The sequence below is a fragment of the Theobroma cacao genome, chromosome 3, assembly GCF_000208745.1.
Source record: "Theobroma cacao cultivar B97-61/B2 chromosome 3, Criollo_cocoa_genome_V2, whole genome shotgun sequence".
Lineage (NCBI taxonomy): Eukaryota > Viridiplantae > Streptophyta > Magnoliopsida > Malvales > Malvaceae > Theobroma > Theobroma cacao.
This window is the reverse complement of record NC_030852.1, coordinates 25,221,393-25,245,286: the sequence shown is the minus strand read 5'-3', so window position 1 is coordinate 25,245,286 and position 23,894 is coordinate 25,221,393. Positions and strand designations below refer to the sequence as shown.

Sequence of the window (23,894 nt, the reverse complement as noted above, 5' to 3'; positions counted from 1 at the left end):
AGATAAAGCACCAAATATAAAGCACAACCATGCCATGTTAATTAGTTGGCCAGCTATATATAACTAATAAACACAAGCAACATAGACAAACCTCTTCCATACTTTGTGGACATTAGCATCGTCCCCTTATTTTGAAAAAAATATTTATCCTTTATTCACCAGTCAAGTTTGATAATAATATGAGATAGTAAGCAGTAATAAATAAATAAAGTACTCAAAGCCAAGGCTTTCTTCTTTCAGGAAAACTCTTCAGACATGATCAATGCTCCAGCTCTTTCCCCTCTCTCTCAACAGACCTACATAGCTATGACCAACGTAAGAACCCGGAATTTCTACTGGGCCTTCTAACTTTAGCTCAAATCCAAGATAAAGAACCCTAAATCGAATATGAAACATATAAAATCCCAAGATGTCTACTAATAATTATGATAAAGCTTCAAGAAACAGCTATAGTTGGTTTTCAATATGTTCATGTTTGATCGGATCTATATACCATTTAAAGGGGACAAAAAGGTGGTCGAGTGTTAAACGAATAAGACAAAAAAGAAGACAATTATTGAGATTACTTCATATCCTTGGTTTAAGTTCGAAACAAAAGATATCTTCTATCTCAGAAAAGTAGAATCAATGACAACCTCCAAAAGGTATGGAATATTTATGGTACTGCCATTGTCTAAGATCATAGAAGCTTCAAGTGAGGTAACTGTAAATTTTGTATCTTTTAGAACCCTATTACTAAATGACTGTATGCTCAAAGAATTGCAACATATAGAACTAGGTTTCTACTGCCAAAAGTAGGCCGCTTAAGTGATAGTATGAATGCATTTGGAAATAAGGGAAGCAAATTTGAGACTCCATAGAGATAGAGTAAACTTTATGACACTATGTACGATCACATATAGGTTGGAAGTATTTCATAATTTCTAAGAGCCATTTCTTTGCAAATACTGTTAAGTTCTACTCAGATTTTCCATTCACTACCAAATAAACATGAACCTCTCAACAAATAATTTCCTTGTGGGAGAAGAAGAAGCAATTCGATATTGTATGAGTTAAATAGGAAAATTACATTATGATACTATTGTAAACATTATTTGCAGTAAAAAAATTTGCACATTAATGCATCAAAACAACTAATAATATCAACAACACCCAACATTTCAAATCAGCTGCTTGACGTTTTCTCGAGACTTAGTTATTCTATAGGAAGCTGGATGGAAGTATTAAAACTCATGAAGATTGATGATAAGTATTCTAGGCTATGGAGTACATCCTTGTCACCTTCAACTCCAACAGAACATTAACTTTGTGAGCAAAATTGAATTGTAGAAATGGGTGCAGAGATATGTGAAACATCCTAGAAGAATTTGTGCCAACAAATAAATTTATGCAATAAAAATGAGGTAATAATCTATGAAGAGCTTTCACCTGCAACCCGAATCTCTGCAAATAAGGACAGGCCTCTATCAATGGTACTAATTTGAGGAGACCAAAATCACCACTTAACTCCATCCATACTAATAAATGCCTAAGCTGAGTTAACTTAGGATAAGCAGCAATATCAAAATAATCCTCATCTTGAGGAAGAGTATTACACCACAATTAGAACAACAAACCTGCAAAGTAAATCAATTCGGCAGGATTTTATATAATATACTTACCTCCCTCGAAGATAAGTGAAATGTATGTGACTCTAGCTTACTAGCTGGGAGAAGATGCATGAAACCTGAGCAAATGCATAGCTTAAACGCCTACGATACCCTGGAGAAACATATAACTCAACAAGCCTAGGAAGATTCTTCAATTGCAAGATTAATTTTCTCCCAAAATATTTAAATGAAACAATATTGATGTTGCAGATCTCGATACATTTTAAACCAGCATCAATAGCAGGACTGCTTAAGTACTTCAACTTCAAAGATGGGCCAGAATATTTTAAGTTAACCAGATGCGGCGAGCCATGAACTGACAATTGTTCAAGAACTGGAAAATCAGACAAAATGTGCTCAAGAACGTCTTGATTAACATTAACAACTTTTAAGTGGAGAATTGTAAGTGAAGTTAAACCAACAAGTGAAGTACGTGACATGCTGCAAATAGGCATAGTTGAAAAGGAGTTTTTCTCAGAATTTGTTTGAGGTAAAAGCATATAGGGAAAGACATAATTCTCTTCAGGTCCTCCACCAACACTAAGAATGATAACCGATAAATCCAAGACAAGTCATTGAACTCTCTTAGAAAGTGCAAATTTAATCCATGCATCAATAGCAGGACTAGAGTTTTTACGGAAGGGAAAGTCAATCCGAAATTCATCCAAAGTGAGGCCTTGGTGCATTTTGACAACAGAATTTACCCAATGAATGAACTTTTCCTCAGCCACATCACAAAACCTTAGGTGACTGATACAGTAGGTCTCGCAAACGATTAGTAAAACAAAATCCAGACGAGAAATATGTGCCCACAAGTACCTCCATCTCTTAGAAGGGAGACTAGTAGCAACTGCTTCCTTCACTGTGACCGAAGACAATATAAAAATAAAAATATCATTTGGTAACTGACTAATCCAATCTCCTGACTTAGTCTCTCTCCTCAAGGGACTAAAAAGAATAAAAAACTAGACAACATGCAATAACTTAATTAGTAGAATCATTAAAATCAGATAAGTAACAAGATATATAAACCACAAGAAATAATTATTAAAAAAGAACAAAGTTGGTGTATTGGTGAATTACTGTTAAGGTCCAATTAGTCTTGATGTGGATATGGCTAGATGCGAGTTGCAACCTTTAAAATAAGTTAGTCTAGTCTGCAACTTTGACTTGAATGTAGGCCTTAAATAGACCAACCTTTTTGGGCTTTCCTTTTACCTGTTTTAGTGGCTTGGGTTGCTTGATTGACTATTTGCTGGACTTGTTAGCTTTTAAGTAGAACTCTGCTTTGGGCAGGATGACTACTTCAGCCTACCCAAATACCTAATCAACATATTCCAGCAATTTTAGACATAATATTAAAAACTTTTTAAATTATTTTAAAAAATTTAACTAAAATTTTATTTTTTATTATACTAAATTAAATTTTTATATTTTAATTTTAAATCAAATAAATACTTTTAACTAATAATTGACTAATTTTTATTAATTAAAATGTTTATTGACGTAACACTAATATGAAGAGAAAAAAAATACAATGTAGTCATATTATCATATTACGTTATTATCAATTATGACATATTAAAATATTATGTTAATACCATGTATCTATCACGTGATATAAAAATGATTAATAATATTTTGACTAAATAAATTATTAATAATAAAGATTTATTTGACTAAAAATAAAAATATAAAAATTTATTTAACTAAAAATAAAAATGCTTAAACGTAATAAAAATATAAAAATTTATTTAAACTTTTTAAAATAATTTAAGAATCTTTTTAGATATTATGCCAAAATTTTGTTCTTGTTGTCATCCTACCCTTAGTCACTTTTACTTGTTTAAAGTTGAGGATTGGATAAACATTTCAAATTTAGGTTATTTTGTTGCTTTTTAAATATAATTTAGAAAAATGATTTGTTTTGGCTTTTCTGAATTCTGAAAACCTTCTTGTTTCACGTTTCTTATGTTCATTTTAAGTGAAAATCTATTAGATTTGAATTATACAATACAAAGTAACATATTAATTTGTTTTTCCTTTTTTATTTTTTGATATAAACAATTGGAGATTCCGTGTGTCAAAAGCTTCAGCTTCATGAATTACATGGTCAAATCGAAGAGTGCCATGTTATAACTTGCAAACAATGAAAATTCAGAACCAGAGAAGTTTGCTTGGCTGCATTGCTTTGCTGGAATTGAGGTGTAGTTTGGATGAATATGGCAAAATAAAACTGGTACTGGCACTGGTAGTAATCATCAGAAGAATATTAATAAATATTGACAATATATTATGTTCTACCTGACAAAAAGAGGCAAAGCATTATTGCATTTGAAAACAATTAAGGCACGCCATCGACTGCCAACACTAACTAGAATAACAGCTTTTGGACTTACATGCTCTTCAGTCTTCACCCAGCAAATATGACGAAATGCACTACTTTTTGAGATTATTTATCAATTATCGTTTGAGTATGAGACTACCCTTCTTTGAAAATTTGTTGCAATTAGAGCTGCCAAAAACTATTCCAACTAAAAAAAATCTGTTTCATTCGGCAAAACCTGGACAAAACCCAGTTTTAGTCTTGAAATGATTCAAACTCCAATTTTAAAATGATTTGAATTTAAAACGATGAATACTTAAATTGATTTAAATTTATAATGACTAGAATTAAAATATTTTAAAATAATTTAAACTTAAATTAATTTATTTTAAAAAATAATTATTTAAATTTAAAATAAACTAAACTCGAAACAAATTCAATCCGAAACCATTTAATATAAAAATAATCTAAATTTCCTTGTATCCAAAATGCACCGACTCAAGCCTAATATGACCAGTCTAATTGCAGTGATCGCAATTCAGGCAGAGTTTCTCTGGCTTCATGTTGTAACGTAGAAGTGATGGGTACCTATCGCATCACGCTACTAGTCCTCCAAGCGATAACTTGACCACCAAGTCAAATAATTTGGAGCATAGGAGTTTGTGATTTGCTATGTTTTTATTATTATTATTATTATTATTTGTCTTTCACATTTTCCCTCAAATTTTCAAATGATAGTTTTATTAACCGCATGAGGAGATTGTACTGACACTCGGACTTCATTGCATTCCACTATAGTTATTATGTCCATAAATACTCTGTTACTTGAGGATTTGAACCTTCTGAAACGTGTAATCCACAGACAATGCAACAGTTAAGGTTACAATCAGGTTTTTAAGTTAGCTTTCTAGAAAGCGGTGATTGATGTATTTCTTCATCATCCCACAATCTGCTTAACACCGCCGTGGGGCCTGGACTGGAAATTGAATTGCTTGCACAATTCATCAAACTCCATTGATTTCAAAGGTCTAATTGATCATTTTTTCCTCTCAATCCAATTTCAAAGTAGTTCTTAGCTGAGGTTTCAGTTAAAGCCAAAGCAGTTACAAAGGCTTTGTATTAGTTCCCACTTGCAAAAATATCGTGGCTCACAGCCAGTATAAGACGTAACCATTCTCGTTACCCTCTTTTCCCCATCATTCTCTCTCGCGTTTATGGTAACGTGTTAACGTGTTTGGCATGTAAAGATCCTCCTCTTAAAAATCTTAATGCCCTCGAGTTTTCTATGTTATACCCACCTAGCAGCTTAATCAGACGCCTTTTTTCCTTTGCTTTTGACTCATATAAGGACTTGCTTGTCCTGGTAAATCTGTTCAAATTTATCATTCTTGCTCTCCGTTATTCTCAAAACCTCATCCCTATTTCTTTCTTCTTCCTCATTATCACGTATTGTTGATGCCCGTAAGGAACCTGTAACTTCTTCAGTTATTATCCTTTTGTTTTCTTCTGGTTTGATCTTTATCTTCTATTCAACATTTTACTTCCAATCCTCTATATAAAGCAACAGTGGAGGTCTCTGAATTCCCATAACTTGTTGGTGCTTGAATTCTAATATCAAGTGAAAATGAGGAGGATTGATATGGTTCTGGTTGTGCTCTCGCTGGCTCTGGTTCTCGGAATAGCAGAGAGTTTCGATTTCCATGAGACGGACTTGGCATCCGAGGAGAGCCTGTGGGATTTGTATGAGAGGTGGAGAAGCCATCACACGGTTTCTAGGAGTCTAGATGAGAAGCACAAGCGCTTCAATGTGTTCAAGCAAAATGTAATGCATGTGCACAACACTAACAACAAGGACAAACCTTACAAATTGAAACTGAACAAATTTGCAGACATGACTAATCACGAATTTAGGAATGCTTATGCTGGCTCAAAGATTAAGCATCATAGGATGTTCCAGGGGACACCTCGTGGGACTGGGAGCTTCATGTATGAGAATGTAGACCGTGTCCCACCCTCTGTTGATTGGAGGAAAAAGGGTGCCGTTACTGCCGTTAAGGACCAAGGCCAATGTGGTAAGGATACATTTTCTATTACTTTGCTCCATGGTTACTCTTGTTTCTTTTTTCCCTAAATTTTATTTTTCTTTTAATTGCTACCCATTCATGCTACATCAATCAAGGGGTATGATGTTAACCTCTGCTCTTATTGCCGGTCATAGGTTTCAATTGCGTGTGATCTAATTCCGAACTTTATTGATATTTAATTTAATAGGTAGCTGCTGGGCATTTTCAACTGTTGTAGCAGTTGAGGGTATTAATCAAATTAAGACGAATAAATTAGTATCTCTGTCTGAGCAAGAGCTGGTAGACTGTGACACTGAAGAAAATCAAGGATGCAATGGAGGGTTGATGGACATTGCATTTGATTTCATCCAGAAGAAAGGTGGCATCACTACAGAGACCAATTACCCTTACGAAGCTGAAGATGGAACTTGTGATGTTTCTAAGGTTCACAATATGATACAAACGCCTTTAAACTTTTTAATTTGATCTAGTTTACATTCAACAAAGCTTAACTTATTTGAATTCATGACAATCCATGGGGTGGGTTATGCAGGAGAATTCTCCAGCAGTGTCTATCGATGGGCACGAGAATGTGCCTGCTAACAATGAGGATGCTCTGCTTAAAGCAGTTGCACACCAGCCAGTATCAGTGGCCATTGACGCTGGAGGTATGGATTTCCAGTTCTACTCAGAGGTAATTTTTCAAACTGATCAGATGTGGAAACAATGAACTAAATTTTTCTACCTCCAATTTTAAATTGCCAATTTGATTAAAGCAGAAAGGCATAGAGTGCTGCAGAACCCTTTAAAGTTTCAAGCTACAGCTTGCTGCATCTACAAGACCCTATGGAACTGCAAGTTTCTATTTGATAAATGTCACTTTCTTTCCTCTCCTAGAAAATTATTATACCGCACAAAGTCTGAGTTGGACATAACTCCACGTTTCCAATCATCGACATAACTCATGGTAACAGTAAAGCTGACCCAGACAACTTAAAGCCCTAAACCTTTATTACAATTTATTCCACGGATCGGGATCGGACCAATTTATTGACATTATTTGGGTGGTTAAAAGATTTCTAAGCAAAACATAAATCAGAACACTTCTGTACCAAAAAAATAATAATCATCTCTCAATTTTGACTAACTTGGACTGCAGGGGGTATTTACTGGACAATGTGGCACTGAGCTGAACCATGGGGTTGCAGCTGTGGGCTATGGAACAACCCTTGATGGAACCAAGTACTGGATAGTGAAGAACTCCTGGGGACCTGAATGGGGAGAGAAAGGTTTCATAAGGATCGAACGTGGCATCAAAGATAAGAAGGGACTCTGTGGTATAGCAATGGAGTCTTCATATCCCATCAAGAACTCTTCCTCTAATCCTACAGAACCTTCATTCTATCCTAAGGATGAACTCTAAAACAATTTCTGGCCATTGATTCCAGCTCTGTTCTCAGTCTGAGCTGTTATTTCCCTCTGTTCAAAAGTTGCATGCAGCACAATCATGATTGAATAATATTTGCTTCAAATTTGGCGTCAATTTTATCTGTTACAATGACTTTCCTATCTGAGGTAGAAATAAACATTTCAGAAAGGTTTCAACTTTCAAACAAGAAACAGACTAAAGATACCAATAAATCCAGAATCCAGGGATATTTTAAGAACATAACAAAAGGCAGCATAATAGCTTGCCTATTAACGGACAAGAAGCTTAAGTGCTGTCCAGTTAAAGCTAAAAGATACTCAACTTTTGATCGTTCGTACATTTTCAACCATAGCATCTGATGGGGTCTGTGCAACCTTTTTCAGCAGATTGTTTAGAGCCAGAACCTCCTCCTTTTTCCAAGTATTGCTGATGGTACTCCTCTGCCCTGTAAAATCTTTTTGCAGGAAGAATTTCTGTCACAATTTTCTTGTCCTTCAACTCTAATTGCTTAGCCTCCAGTGACTCCCTTGCAAGACGAGCCTGGTTCTCATTGTAGTAGTATATCCCCGATCTATATTGTGCTCCCACATCTTCACCCTGACAAAATGTATGGGTTCATTTAAATAAAAAGAAAGAAAGAGAGAAACTGGGAGCATTTTAAACAGATTTGTTACACCTGGCGATTGAGAGTGGTTGGATCATGGCGACCCCAGAAAACAGAGAGAAGATCATTGTAGGGGCAGTCTTGAGGGTCGAACTGGATACGAACCACCTCGACGTGGTTGGTGGTACCGGTGCGTACAAGGTTGTAATTTGGATCAGGGACATGACCCTGAGAGTACCCAACCTCTGTCTTGACTACACCTTGTACTCGCTGATACGCCAGCTGTACTCCCCAGAAACACCCGGCTCCGAACTGGGCAAACTCGTGAGCCGGGTTATCCGGGCGGTCCAGATCAGGGTCCAAAGCAGGGTTGTTGTTGTTGCTGTCAGCGGCAGTGGCCATTCTTCAGTTCTCCGAGTTTTTTTTTTTGCCCTTTCTTCTGCTAGAAGAGCATCAACGAGGAACACAAAATCAAGTTATCCTAGTACTATTTTGAGGGGATTTTGTTTGACTTTAGAGAAATGAACCTACCCTTTTTTCCAGTCAAATTCAACGTTACTAACCGTGAAGGAAAAATAATTACTAGTAACACATAATGGCAATTTCCTTACGAAGAGGTGAGAGTTGGTTTTAGAAATACGTGAGAATCAATAAAAGTTTTTTTGACATAATGCTAAAATTAGTTTTTAAATTATTTAAAAAAAATTTATTTTTTTATTTTTATTTTATATCAAGTAAGTTTTTATAATTAATGATTAATTAATTAACATAAATCAAAACATCATTTGTTATTTTATATTAATATGACATTGATGGTAAAAAATGTTACATGGTAATATTATCATGGCAAATTAACATGTAACGTTATAATCAATTATAATATGTCAGTATGTTACATCATTATAAATTATGATATATTAATATGACACATCAACACCGCGTTGTAAAGACTAACAAACGACATTTTAACTAGTCAATAATTAGTTATAAGAATTTATTTAATTCAAAATAAAAATATAAAGACTTATTTGACTCAAAATAAAATTATAAGGACTTGATTGAATATAATAAAAGTTTAAAGACTCATTTGAATTTTTCTAAATAATTTACAAATTTTTAAAGACTCATTTGAATTTTTCTAAATAATTTAGGAATTTTTTTAAATATGATGTCAAGATTTTTTTAATAAGAGTTTTATTCATAGATAAATATGATGAAAATTTTAAATTCATCTTTTATAATGAAGTTTCAACAAAAATTTTAATGAGTAAGTAAGAAACATGTAGATAGTAATTTTTTTGACATAATTTTTTAAAACGTGTCCAAATTATTTAAGAAAATTCAAATAAATTTATATTCTTTTATTATATTCAATGGAGTCCTTATACTTTTTTTTTTTAATTTAGAAAAAAGGAGATTCAAACCTTGTTCTTTAAATAAGGAGATCATGCATCAACTAATGAGTCAAATGCTCAGATGCTTATATTTTATTTTGAGTCATATAAGTATTGATTAATTGTTATTAATCAAAACGTCACACTAACGTGAGATTAACGTAAATGATGAAATGTCATGTTACGATATCTTCATGTCACATAAATATAATATATTATCATCATTATGATTTGTCAACATGCTATGTCAACACCACATGGCGTAAAATAACTAATGACGATTTTACTAAAAATCAACAATTAGTCTTAAAGACTTATTTAGTCCAAAATAAAAATACAAAAGTTTGATTAAACATAATAAAAAAAATTATTTCAATTTTTATAATTTTTTTTTTGAAAAGCATTTCAATTTTTATAAATAATTCATGAATTTTTTAAAAAGATTAATAAATAGTTTAACCATGGCAGTTACTAACTAAATTTTGGCATAGTCTTTTGACTATGGTTCACTTACATTTGGAAAAAGGAAAAAGTCATCATAAGTTTATTTAAGAAAACATTTCCCTTTTAAGATTAATGAATGATTAGCAAAATCACATATAACAACTTTAAAATTATTAAATGTTTAGTTTCTTAACAAAAAACAATGATGAGAAACCGTGGATTGAGCAAAAACATTTTAATCTTTAGAAAAGTAATAAATAAAAGCTATTTTAATGTTGAATATAGTAACCATCATCATTGACATATGTACAAGTATGTGCAGAGGCTAATGGTTCATGTCCAGGTACACACGATCCCATTCTTATCAGCAGAGGCTAATGGTTTTCCAAGTCCACTCCATGTACAACACAAGACAGGAGCAGTGTGCTCCTTCAGAGTGCTTACTATGTCAGCTTTGGATATTGACCAAATGTAGATGGATCCATCAGCAGAGCCAGCAGCAATATGGTTGTCGTCTGGACTCATACAGGACCGACTCCAATTAGATGCCACCCTGTTTCCATTTGCTCTGAATGTACCACAAACTTCCAAAGATCGTATATCAAATAAATTGTGCAAATTATCTCTGCCGCTAGTCAATATTACATTTCCATTTCGGGATAGAGAAATAGATGTAATGGCGAGCGAATGTGCAGCGACTTCACTGAGCAACTTTCCTGTCTGGATATCCCACAAACGAAGATTCCCATCAACATGACCTGAGCATATGGTCTGTCCATCTGTGCTGAAGCAAAGTGCATTGCAGTTGCTGTGAAAAATTATTGTGGTCGTGCAATAACCTTTCTGCAAATCCCACACTTTTATAGTGCGATCATAAGCAGCACTCACGACATGACGACTTGAAACTTTGCTCACATCTACGGCACACACTTTATCCGTGTGACCAGTGAGGGTATGACGGACTCGTCCTGAGTTGACATCCCATACAAACAAGTTGTTTGAACTACTTGCTGCTATAATAAATCTATTGTCATGGGTGATTGCAAGATCAAGGACAGAACCAAGGCAACCAAAAAGACTATGACTTAATGATCCAGTGCTAGTATCCCACATTTTTATTGATCGATCCTGTCCTCCACTGATCAATTTGCCAGAATTGTACTCAAACATGATAGAAGCACAACCACCTTCATGTGCATTGATCCTGTGCTTGCAAACAGAGGCAATAGTTGATTCCGCAAAGAACTCAGCACCTTCTTCACTTCTACGGACAATACCATCTACTTGCTCTCGGGCAAGTTTTTCTAAACCACTGGCCTTGAGCCGCTCAATCATATCTTCATAAAGTGCATTTGCCTAAATTAATTAATGGAAAACTAAAGTTAGCCACTAATATTTGAAATCTAAAACAGGCATACTGAAAAATAAACTAAAGACTCCTTCAAAAGTAAGCATAGATTTCAAACTCAGTCCCACGTATATTTGGAATTTCAACTTCAAACTTGGATGGGAGTGTTATATCATTCTAAATGACACTGTTGCTCATTTAATCTTCTCTCAATTGTGACAAAGTTAAAGGAATATATATATATATAACTGAACCTAAAAGAACTGGGAAAAACAAACAGAACACTTAACAACCAAATTGTTCTAGCTACTCAAGAAGACACAACCATAAACCATGCTCCCTTCCCCCAAAACCAAAAATAGGACCATCTCCAATTATATTGCTGATGGGTCAGAACAACCAAAATTTATTTGTTTAAGCACCTGCTCAATATTAAATACAACCCTTCCAGCCCCAGAGACCCCTCTTTTTCATTTTTTATTTTTATTCTTCCCATCTACTTCTTGTTGTGCAGTGCAAGGGGCATGCAACTCTGGGTTGATGATTATCCTAAGATCCTTTGTTTCTCTCAAACTTTTAAATGAGAAAGTCTCAGAATGCCAAAAGAAACAGTTTTATAATGTTGTAAATTAGCTATCTTGCATGCATTAACACACTCTTAATGAATCACAAACCCAACACACTTTAATCCCCAAGCATCTATGGACCAAGCTATTCATCATTCCCAACAACACCTCATCAAAATAGACCTTGTTCTCTGTTTTCATGCAGCTGTAACAACATTATAGCATACCTCATTAAGTCGTTCAGCATCCTGCATCTTTTGAAGCATCCAACGATCAACCAACATCTTATTTTCAGCCTCTGCATTTTTAGCTTTAATAGTCAGTTGTTCTAGTTGAGCTTTGAGTTCCTGGCGCTCGCTCATCACCAATTCCAGCGCTCTAATATTTTCTTCCAAATCTGTCTTCAATTGAGAGCATTCATCCCTGCCGCAATAAACAGTACATCAGTTATTCATTTCACAGCAATTTTTCAAATTGGAAAAACTATCTCCCTCGCTGGCCGAACCATAAAAGAACACTATCAGACCTTGTCTGAGTGAACTCATTCTCCAAGTCAGCAATTGTTGTTTCTTTCTCCTGTAGCGAAGCTTTTAAAGCTCTGGACTCGGCTACTTCCACCACTAGTTGCTCAGACAACCTTGATTGCGCTTTGTAACATTGCTGAAGTTCCAATTCCAAATTTTCCGCTTTCTCTTTCCATTCCGAGCCCTATAACAAAATTCACCAATTACCCAACAGTGCAAAGTGGCTTTCTATTCCGATGGAAACCCAAAGATTGACCCAATCCCTTATTTCAAATCCACTTGTTCTTATAATGTTGCAACATAGTAAACTCCTCAATCAATATTGAAACTTTAAAATAAAATTAAAAGACAAAGCAATTTAATACATCGTCAACGATCAGAATAAACCAAAAAAACAAAAAAACCTGGGAGATGATTGGGCGGGAGAGAGCAATATAAGCGGGAGCATGAGCTCCTTCTTCGACTAAATGACGCTTTTTCAGCGCCTTTAATGCGTGCTTGATAGCTTCCCTGGCTACCTCCTCTTGCGACCTGAACCAATTGAGCATCATTTTATTTATTAAAATTATTATACGACCCAAATTTAATAAACTTTGAAAAGGAAAAAAAGAACCCAACAGAATTGAATCCAATTTGCTAAGAAAAAGAATAAGAAGGAGGAAGGGAGAGACTTGATTTTGACTTACATAATAATATTGGCTTGGATGGAGCTGAAATTTGTATGTTGGAATGGAAACAATGGAATCGGAATGGGTTGGGCAACAGATTGAGATAGGAAAGAAGGGATGAGAGAGAGAGTTCTTCAACGAGATTTTCAGTTGAGATTGCGAGATAGATATAAGGGTATTTCTGGAAGATGATACCTTTTTCCGGCAGGCACGCTCGCTTCCAAAGTCCCTCACACTTCAACCATCTTTTAAACAAAACAAAACCAAANTTAGTATTATAGTTTTAAAAGAATAAAAAAATAGGGAGCCCCAATAGGGCTCCTCAAGGGAACTCTGGTGTTCCCCAATAGGGAGCTTTTTTTTTAATTAATAAAAAAATAAAAAATTAGATAATTGTAATTACAAGAATTAATGAAGGGTAGAATTATTTTTCTACCCTTGCCACTTCAGTAAGTTGACGAAAATACTAACGGTTGAATAACGGCTTGACTTATATGTCCAGTGAAAAATGTTTTTTTGGAGTGAAGTGTCCATTTCGAAAACTAATAGACCTCCATGTGATTTCGATCAAAACTTAGGAGGGTTAGGGTATTTCACCCAAACATTAATGGTTGATTAACAATTGAACTTATGTGTTCAGTAGAAGATATTCTTTTGGGGTAGACTATTCATTTTGAAAACTAATGGACTCTCGTTAAATTATAGCTAAAAGTTAAGGGGTGAGAGTATTTTACCAAAACAATAACATTAACAAAGTAAATAATTACATAGTAAAATTTTCATAATTTAGTCCTTAAGTTATGCACATCAAGTGTCACATCTCATTTCTTGGAGGGATCATGACTGGCGTGTGGACCTAGACGAGCATAATTCGTCAAGCTCACACAAGCGTTTTACCATAACATCATTAAACATTCATCATTACATGTGAAAGCATCTTATAACATCCATTTATAAAAAAAATCACCATGTATGCATTCATAATACTCATTATACAATTAAAGAACTTCTTAACTTAATTGTATAAACTCAACCATTTGATATATATATATATATATATATATTAACAAGTGCCACTGTCACAGTGCACAGTAACATAAACATTAAACATCATCAGCACTTTTGACTGTCTATATAGGCTCTAGAGCCATCATCGTAATCTCATACATAACATTATTCATGTAAAATGTCCAACATTGGCAATGTCAACATAAACATGTTCATAGTCTGTAAATATAAATATAAAGTGAATACCGACTCGTTAGCGGAACGTGAACAACCCTTTAGGCATTAAATGGCTGCTTGACATTTACCAAAGAATGAAGACCGAACACCGATATCCACGACACTAGCTGCTATCAAAATGCTATCACTAATCTGCAACAAAATAAATGGAAAAAATAACATGTGACTCACAAAGACTCCATGAATGGATACAGGAAGGGGACAAGCTAGGGAATAAAAGTATTTCGTAAACATGCACTTATAATCTCATGTCGATTATGATCAATTTAAACTTATCTTCGTAGGGTCCACGTTTATGCCTTTCCAATGAACCACAAAACCCAAAAACTTACCAGTTGTTACTCCAAAGGCACACTTTAAGGGATTCATGCGTAACTTATATTCTCGACATCGCTCGAACACCCTTCTCAAGTCTCCAAGAAGATCTAGAGCTTTCTTGGATTTTACCACAATGTCATCTGCGTAATCTTCCAAGCAATCATATATCATGTCATGAAAAATGGCTGTCATGACACGTTGAATGGCATAACTATATAATAAAAGTTACCAAACGAGGTCCTAAAAATGACTTTCTCTGTATCACCAGGTGTCATCCTTATCTGGTTATATCTGCTGAACCCATCCATGAATGAAAACATCTCATGACTAGCTGTAACATCTACAAAAGTATCCATGTTTAAAAGGGGAAACTCATTCCTGGGACAAGCTTTATTGAGATCTCTGAAGTCTAGACACATTCAAATTGCTTCATTCTTCTTTTTTATAGGAACCATATCAGCTAACCAAGTTGGATATTGTATCGACTTGATGAACCCAGCTTTAAAGAGTTTGTTAATTTCTTCATTTATCTAATTTTTTTTATTTCATGGTGGAATACCCGTGCATGTTACTTCACTAACTTGGTTCTAAGAGAGATGTGCAACTCATGAGTGACAAGTTTCTCATTCAATCTAGGCATTTGCTTATATGTCCAAGCAAACACATCTTGGAATTCCTTTAGCAGCCGAGCCATTGCTATTTTTTGTTCTTTCGAAAGGCTCTTACTTATAAAAAGTGGTTTGGGAGTCTTTCCTTCTTCAGTTAAGTTGAGCTCTTCTAACTCGTTGCCTTATGGCTTTGGTTGTTCTTGAAGCTATTCCGCTACAAGTGATGTTTCATGTTCCTTTTCTACTTTTTCCACCTGAAGACAAAATAATGGTATATCAAATGGTTCATGTGATATAAGGTTAAGAGATAATAGTTCTCCAAACCCCGCACCCTATTATAAGTAGTAAACCATCTTCCGTTTTCACGGGTATAAGAGCTTATCCTAGTAAGGTTTTCCCTCTTTCTTTCAGAGCATATTCTTTTTCCTTATCGCTTCTTCTTTTTTGATATGATTCCTTCCTCTTATTGGGAGTATTCTTCCCATTGTGGAAGTGGAACACTTATGGGCCTAACTATGGCAGTTTCACCTTCCTCTGCTAATTATTCAAAGAAAGAAACTTCAGTGTAACTTACCTCATGGAGTTCAAATGGTGCATTTGTTACTGGAATGAAGATTTCCTTCCCTTTCCAATAGCCGTTGATGCATTGTTGGCATGAGGAAGGAATGATATTATGAGTGTGTAGGAACTTCCTTTGTATGAGGAAGTGATAGGCTACATTAGCTTCAGTAACATAGAACCAAGTTTAGTCTTGAATTATTCCCATCTTGAAACTCACGATGACTTGTCTAACAGTTTTAATTTCTTTGTTGTCGAAAGAAGTAATGGTCATAGGACAACGCAAACTCCTTAAGTCTATATTCATAACCTTCAGAGTAGACAATGACATGAGGTTTATCGAGTAACCATCATCAATGAATGTCCTTCGCACTAGGTATCCGTTGACATTGCTCTCCATATAGAGTAGCTTGTTGTGATAGGGATGTAATGTGCACATGTCTGCTTTTATGAATACTATGGTGTTCTCATATCTACTTTTCATTTTCTTAATAACTTGTCCCACCAAGCTGCACTCTCCATGCAATAAATCAGTTATATGTACTAACATTCTAGCTGCTTTCATCCTCGATTCTTTTGAAAGGCCAAGTTAATTAAAGAAGTGCCTGCAGCTAAGTGTCTTCATGAGTGAGGTGGCAATAAAAGAGGTAACCATAGCAACTGCACGTGTATCCTTTTCTTGATTGGAAGGAAGGGTAGGCTTTTCCTGAATACTGATAACGACACTTACATGTCCTCGAGTATTTGAATACACTGGGAGTGGATTATTTTAAATCCTGTTGTTGCCAATCAAGACTTCTCCTACCTATGTCCTCTTGTGAAATATCTTATGCATGTTTTTGCATTCGACAAATGGATGACGCACCGTATGATGGTAATTGCAATAATGCGACTTAGACTTCTTTTTTGCCATCGGTGGTCTTGATAAGGTAAATTTATTTGTCTGTCTTAAATCCATTCTTAAAAGATTACCCTTACTCAGTCAAGTAGAGTTGAGAATGGAAGAGCAATCTCTCCATCTTGTCTTCTATTAAAGTTGTTGTGTTTTAGTCTCAAGTTTTCTCGAGGTCCTCTTCTTTTCCTACTTTTTCCTTGGATTGCATTCACAATCGAAGTGTTCTTTCTATTGAAATAATTAGTTTCCTTTTGCCTAAAAACCATATTATTGGTTCGTCGTGCAACTTTAACTAAAGTGGCAGAAGTAAGAAGAGGTAAGTTTTCTAAATGCACCCTATATTCATCGAACATACCTTGGATGCATACTTTGACTAACTCATTTTCATCATGTGAGTCTTATATATCCAGTAAGTATTCTTTGAACCATTAGAAGTACTCCATAAGATCCTTTCTTGCCTTCTGATATTCTCTCCTCTAGTCAATAAGGATCACTTTCTCTTAAGTAAAAAAGAACTTTTCCCGAACATCCTACACATCTAGTTTCAAGAGTCAATTGAGTCGGAAATGAGATTATTGTAATAGATGTAGAGTTTCTCAGTGAGGGACTTAGAGAACTCCTTCAACTTTAAATTATCATCCAAGCTTATGATTGCCGAGGGTTTTACAAACTTCATGACATGTTCCCAAGCATCATCGATTTTGCTATTGAATTGTTTGAATTTTAGGCTGGTATAATTCTTGAGGTACGGCTTAGTGACTACCTTGGTAAGATAGGGTAATTTCAAGTCAAACTTTGAGAAGTTGAGACTCTTGTTTTTTTGATTGAGCATCTAACTCTTCCTTTATGACAAAACTCTGAGCGCTTGTGAAAAGAGTTACTGTAACAGGATTGCTTACAATAGAGGGATTGGTGGTATTAAGGAGTGGGTCAGTCGTGCTCCCTCCATTTCCTCAATTTCCATTGTTGTTAACCACATTAGCAGCATATTCTATTAGCATAAATAGAGGTTGAGAGGTTGTGGTAGTTAAGGACGCAAGCTAGGTGATGGTCTCCATCATTTGCTTGTTGTTTTCCTTTAGCATTTGCATCTTTTCTTGAGAAGCTTAGAGCATTTTCATAAGCTCTTGAACATAGGTGGGAACAGTGGTTTCTTGGTTGACAAGAGAACTTTCCATATCTTTTGATAAAAAATTTTCTAGGAAAATTTTTTTTCCACCTACTACAATCACTCTTCCTAATGGAGTCACCAAGATGTAAAGGGTTCTTTGGGTAGGGAGAAAGGACGTGTTGCAATAAGTAAAGCAGAATGCACTAGAGGAGCAGAGAGGAAGACTGGAGTAATCCTTGAAGCATAAGTGCTTTGGTGGTAGGTGGTAAGGAATAAGAAAAGGTGGAGAAAAGCGACAAATTAGAGCGGATGGAAAAGGTTAAGTAGAATGAATATTTGGACAAGTATTGAGAGAGCTTTTAAGATAATCTTTGCTGGGTTTCTAATAATTTCTTATTGCCTCCCAACCTCCAAAGCTCTCATATTTATACTGAATAGGAGAACTTTCTTATGAGTAGTTGGAAGAACATGTTCAATCATGGGAGAACGTGTTTGTCATGGAAGAGCAGTTAAAAAACGACTTATGGGATATTAAGAGAATGACTTTGTGGTTCGGTAGTGAACGAAAGGTTTGGGTAATAAAGTAGTGACATTGATAGTGCATCACGTGATTCTTAAGGAAAAGAGAAAGAGAAAAAGGGCTAAAGCACATGTACTTCAAGGAAAAGTTATGAGGAAGTCCTCTTAACTATCTCCATATCTAAACCACCAAGTCAAGCTCTCTAGAACATCTCAAATGTGAAGGTAACTCATGAACCTTGCCACTCGTTCTGAGTTACTTCCACTTTTCCGTATAAATAGTTATTCCATGCTTGTTCTTAGGTATTTCTACGTTTGGAATATCTTTGGGCGCTTCCGCATTTGGAACACCTTCAGGTACTTATGTGCTTGGAATGTCCTTAGGCGCTTCTGCATTTGAAACACCCTTAGGTGTCTTCGCATTCGGAACACCCCCAAGTGTTTCCGCCCTCGAAACACCCTTTATGTAGTTTTTTCTGTAACTCAAAACTTCAAAAATAATAGTTAGCCAAAATTGAACATCTACCATAAGCACTCCAAGAAAACCTTAAAATAACTTAAATGAGTGTGACTTCTCAACTTATAACGCTTCCACTAGCTCCAACTGCTACTAGTTGTACGAGAGATTTGCTACAAGTCTTTTCTCCCAAGTACATACTCCTGAAATCCAAGCAATCCAAAGAGAGCCAGATTGAGTCGAGAGAAACCATGTGTTTCTCAAGATACAAGCCTTATTCGGGTGGCATTGGCAATATTATTAATCCTTTGTCTACCCTCAACTTAAGATGACAAGTAGACTGTCGACTGATCCTAGCACCCTTGGCAAAACCTTCTTTGCCCTTCTAGACAAAACCTAAGCATAACTGACTGATCTTTTCGATTCTCCTTTGAGGGATGAGGAAATTCCTACATCAGAAACACCAAAACAAACTGAATAAATTGCAGCCTCCCAGTACAATAAAGATTTCTCACAACCCATACATTGTTTTTAGAAAAAAAAAATAAAACTGAAAGATTCGAAATTCAACTCTTTAATTAGATATACATGTATTATTACCAGGTCAAATCATGTGCAAAATTGTTAATTTGTTAATGTTATGGTTATGGTTTCTTTTCATGGAACCCACTGTTACCCTTTCAAAATTAAGGTTTTGATAATTTCCTCTATTGGCCGAGAAAATAAAATCAAGTTCCTCTCTAAATTTAATTATGAAAGACATATTGATGGTCAAGTCATGGAGAGTTACTTCATCTTCATCTTTAATATTAATATACATGTCCACTACTATGTGATATGAAGTAAAAAAAGAAAAGAGTTTAGTCAGTTTAGTTGAATAGCATAAATACCACCATTTTACAACTGGCTTTCAACATGAACACTTAAACATATAATTCAACATCAGTTGTTTCGAATCATGGCATGGGAGAGGATTTTTTATGATTTTGGTTTGCATTAGCAACGGAGCTTTCACATACTTGCAGTTCAGAGTATAATCACCCGCATCGCTATTTTGTACCATATCTTGACACTTATGGCATTTATTCTACTGGACAATGATTCCTGCAACTGAATTTATTTCTTAAAAAACCAGGTTATGAAGTGTTCCAATGAAAACTGAGAGAACCATCTGCCTTCTGTTTTGGCAATGCCTTGATCAAGGCAAGAACCAAATACATCCATATGTTTCCAACATGGTCTAGAATACAAAATCTGAAAATTAAAATGAAATCATTGTTAATTACAAGCTTTCACTTTTCCACAAGAAAACCGGCCGGTTAGATTCTTTCATTGAAAATCAAAGAAAACAAATCTCAAAAATATACCAAACCCTACAATCCATGACACTGCTTTCATGCAACTTTGAAGACAACTTTGAAGACCAACATACAAATTCTAAAACAATAAGTTATTAGTCCAAAACAATTCCTCCATTTTCCCCTGTTTCTTCTTTCTCTATCCCCTCCCACTTGAACAAACTCAGTGAACCAAATTTACAAAGTTCTAAACTGCTTGGATTCTATCTAACCAATCAACACTCTTCCTCGCTTTTTCTAGCTGGTGGTCAATGCTTCTCCTAGATTTATCATGATATTCCACACTTCTGCGCGACCTCTCCATCCTCTCCATTCTATCCATCTGGTCTAAGGATGTTCTTAGCTTTTCTAGCTTGTGGATGTTATTAAATTTATTATACTCATGAACTTTCAGTTTTTCTGGCCTATCAGTGCTTTTCCTTGATTTGTCCCTGCTATCAGTGCTTTTCCTTGGCTTGTCCCTGCTATCAGTGCTTTTCCTTGGTTTTTCCCTGTGATCTATACTCCTTCTTGGAGCCTCAAAGTAGTCAGTACTATGCCTAGACTGGTCAATACCATCCGTACTTCTCCTAGAACCATTTCTTCGAGAAGGTGATTTCTCAACTGTTGATATAAATTTCTTTAGATGCCTAATATAATCCGGGTAGAGTTCCAAATCACAGTGGTTTCCTCCTTTGACCCATAGTGGTTCATATTTTTCTTGGCAGAGTTCCCAAAGTTGCTTTCCATGAGAGCAGTCAACAACATCATCATTAGTTCCCTGAATTTCAACACCAGTACCAAATCACAGAAGTTAATACCCATTTCAGATATTCTTTGCAAGTTAAAGATAGAGATAAATATATTGAACCAATAGCGAGCTCCTACCCCCCCAAAAAAAAAAAAACCAGTTAAATACACACACACATATATATATATTCACATTTTGAGTTGTTTTCCCTTGCTGAATCACATGTACTCTATTTAAAAAGACTCCAGTGTATATAGGGGTAAAAGATTGGCAATGTCATAGCTAGGTCATAACATTTTAAGCAGTACAACTTGTTCTTTTCTATTTGTTGCATAAACACATAAAAACAAAATGATGACAGCTTGGACACTACAAAACTGACTGTATTTATACACGATTGATCATCACTGGTCAAACCCAAGAAAACCAATATGTCATAAAAAAGAACATGCCAAGTCTACATGAGAAAATAAAAAAAAAAAGGTGGAAGTTTCTTGCTGTCTTAATCACTATATATGAAAAACTATGGCCAAGAATAAAGGTGAATGATATTTACACCCCTATCCCTCCTCTTTTCATCCAAAATCAAAATGCATTTTTTCCTTGAAAACAAATTCCCTTCATAAACTTTAGTGTTCACTTTGATGGAAAATGTGAGCAAAAGGTTTGCCATCCTTTTGTTCGTCTTTATGGAAATTTTCTGCTTGTTAGTATGTGTTGAACATTTAAAGAAGTGGGAGATATAGCTCGACTACAGCCATAAACCAGCTTTTGCATTAAAGCAGGAGATTTAGCTCTGCCTTAAAGAAGAATTGAGCAACAAACTTTTGCATTACTCATGTCCTGTCAGCAGCTTAATTCAGCACAAACATGATCCATTTGACATTTAGCTCTACTACAGCCATAAACCATATCAAATCATTCATCTTGGCCTCTTCCATTGCTTTAGTTTACAATTGTTACGAACTTCAATTGAGCTGATTTCAACACATCCTTAACTATATGCTTAAGCTCAGATAGACACCTTATCACACCATTTATTCCATCTAGGTCATGTTCAGATATATAAACTCAGAACAAGATTAAACACCTTCACCCAGTTCCTCTTCTGGTACTTTCTTCAACTTGTCAAATTTCATCAAAAATTATTCTTAAAACATATAAGACATAAAACTCAAACGTCTTTTCTAAAAAGTTACATCTTAACATCACTATACTAGTATCCTTTTCCTACAATTGCATATTTTTTGCACTAAAGTCTTTGCTGATAAAAAACCTTAAGCTAAGATAGCATGTCCAAATTAGAAATAAGTAACATTCGCATAATTGTTCATGCAATTAACAATGCAAAATATTGAATTTTGGCGACTTACATGAATGATCAGCACAGGACACTTTACCAGTGACATTTTGTCAATATTCTGCAAATCCACATTAATCATGTCAAGACACATGGTGAAAACAAACATACTCATACTTCAAAAATTAGATTTGATAGAACTGAATAAATGAGAGAGCGGAATGTCTAACCTTGTAGATGTCAAACCAATAAGTGCGCTTCACAGGATACATGACCCTTAACCCTGATAGTATAGGACTATGCAGAACAACAGCTCTTAGTCGAGGTAAACGAGCAGCAAGGTCCACAGTAGGACCACTTCCCACAGACTGACCGTAAAGGATGATATTTTCTTGCTTGGCACCATAGCTCTCTTCAAGACACTTGTATGCAGCTTCAATATCAGCATAAGTATTCTGCTCATTAGGCTGCAGAAAGGCATATATATGAACTTCAGAGAAAGCTGTCAGATGCAATTAATTCAGTCACATACTAAGAGTAGAGGATTCATGCTACAATTACCTTTCCTGATGATTGTCCATAGCCAGAGTAGTCATACCTGCAAAGATTTTACACATAATGTTCAAGAACTTGAGATGTCACATTAATGTGGAAAAAAAATACTGGTTTCACATATTAATCTTACAAAGTATGCATAGGCAATAAGATATTGACTACAATTACACATTTCAGGAGGTTCAAACACAACCACCTATTTAACACAAAATGTAAAGTTCCATATTCTTCTACCTTGCAAGTCAGTTATAGCTGTTTATATAACATTACCTAAGATTAGACAAGGGAATGCCTACTTTGAACTTTCAGAGAAAACATCTGCTCTCTCTCTTTCTCTCTCTCCCTTTGAAAACATTCGACATTTAAAATTACAACCACCAAATTCTCCACAACTGTTCATTAAAACCACCATTTCTAGATCCAAAACTGACGGTACCAACAACCATGAAAGGCTAAGAGATTTTGACCCTATATTACAGAATCATACTAAACAATTGCAATTTGCAGTTCAATGCCATTCTACCATCAGATTGATTGATAAAGCAACGTAGACACATAATGACAGAAATTCCTTAGATAACTCTATTCCGCACCACCATTTTGCAGTTTCCTCATTATAACAAGAATCACATACAATAACAGCATACCGTGAAGATACTTGAGAAAACAGATCTGTATTAAGAAACCAAACACCACAAGAATTCAAACCCTGAATTCAGTTGATCTATGTGAAACCTAAACTGGCATACGTCAAGCTCAATAGAAGAGTAATTACCGCACCAGTCAATCTCAATCAGAGCAGTAAAACAAAACAAAAAAAAAAATTCAAAACTTTCACCAAATCCCCCAATAATCTCAACACCTTAGTCTCACAATATCCATTCCTTCCACATCAAGAAAGCCAAAATTCCCCCCGAAAAACTCCCTCTTAGTAAAACTCAATGAAATAAAAGAAAGCGAGAAAGCTCATTTGCACACCAAATTCGCAAACATAAAAATGAGAACGATTATCATCAACAAAATACATATATATATATATATATATATATATATATATATATATATATATAATATAATTTAATTAGGAACCTTTTGTAAAATATAATTCTAAAATTTTATTATTTGTTTCTCATTGAAGTAAATATCTCTTTGCACCTCATTTCTAATTTTTCTTAGTATACTAACAAGTTCTTGTGTAGTGTTCTCGTATTGTAAGAAAAAACTA

The 23,894-nt window shown here is 35.0% G+C and overlaps 4 protein-coding genes across 4 annotated transcripts in view; 1 reads left to right on the top strand and 3 right to left on the bottom strand.

The window, feature by feature from the left end:
• On the top strand, positions 5,300–7,581 carry LOC18605008 (vignain). The gene is made up of 4 exons (XM_007037750.2): positions 5,300–6,047; positions 6,247–6,482; positions 6,592–6,732; positions 7,198–7,581. The coding sequence occupies exons 1-4, from the start codon at positions 5,600–5,602 to the stop codon at positions 7,459–7,461; spliced, it is 1,089 nt and encodes a 362-aa protein (XP_007037812.2). The 5' UTR covers positions 5,300–5,599; the 3' UTR covers positions 7,462–7,581.
• Positions 7,547–8,586, bottom strand: LOC18605007 (peptide methionine sulfoxide reductase). The gene is made up of 2 exons (XM_007037749.2): positions 8,144–8,586; positions 7,547–8,064 (listed from the first exon to the last, which is right to left on the bottom strand). Exons 1-2 carry the CDS (start codon positions 8,471–8,473, stop codon positions 7,810–7,812), a joined length of 585 nt encoding a protein of 194 aa, XP_007037811.2. The 5' UTR covers positions 8,474–8,586; the 3' UTR covers positions 7,547–7,809.
• Positions 10,130–13,277, bottom strand: LOC18605006 (autophagy-related protein 16). Its single transcript, XM_018116673.1, has 5 exons — positions 13,034–13,277; positions 12,752–12,878; positions 12,350–12,531; positions 12,051–12,246; positions 10,130–11,265 (listed from the first exon to the last, which is right to left on the bottom strand). Coding segments are annotated over exons 1-5 (1,530 nt in total). The 5' UTR covers positions 13,036–13,277; the 3' UTR covers positions 10,130–10,242.
• Positions 19,968–23,894, bottom strand: part of LOC18605005 (protein ABHD17B) — a 5,669-nt gene continuing 1,742 nt past the window's right edge. The window contains exons 2-5 of the mRNA XM_007037746.2: positions 22,676–22,712; positions 22,345–22,581; positions 22,188–22,235; positions 19,968–20,844 (exon numbers count right to left, since the gene is read on the bottom strand). Of these exons, the coding sequence (XP_007037808.2) occupies positions 20,272–20,844; positions 22,188–22,235; positions 22,345–22,581; positions 22,676–22,712 (895 nt within the window). The 3' untranslated portion in view covers positions 19,968–20,271. The remainder of the gene's footprint in view (positions 20,845–22,187; positions 22,236–22,344; positions 22,582–22,675; positions 22,713–23,894) is intronic.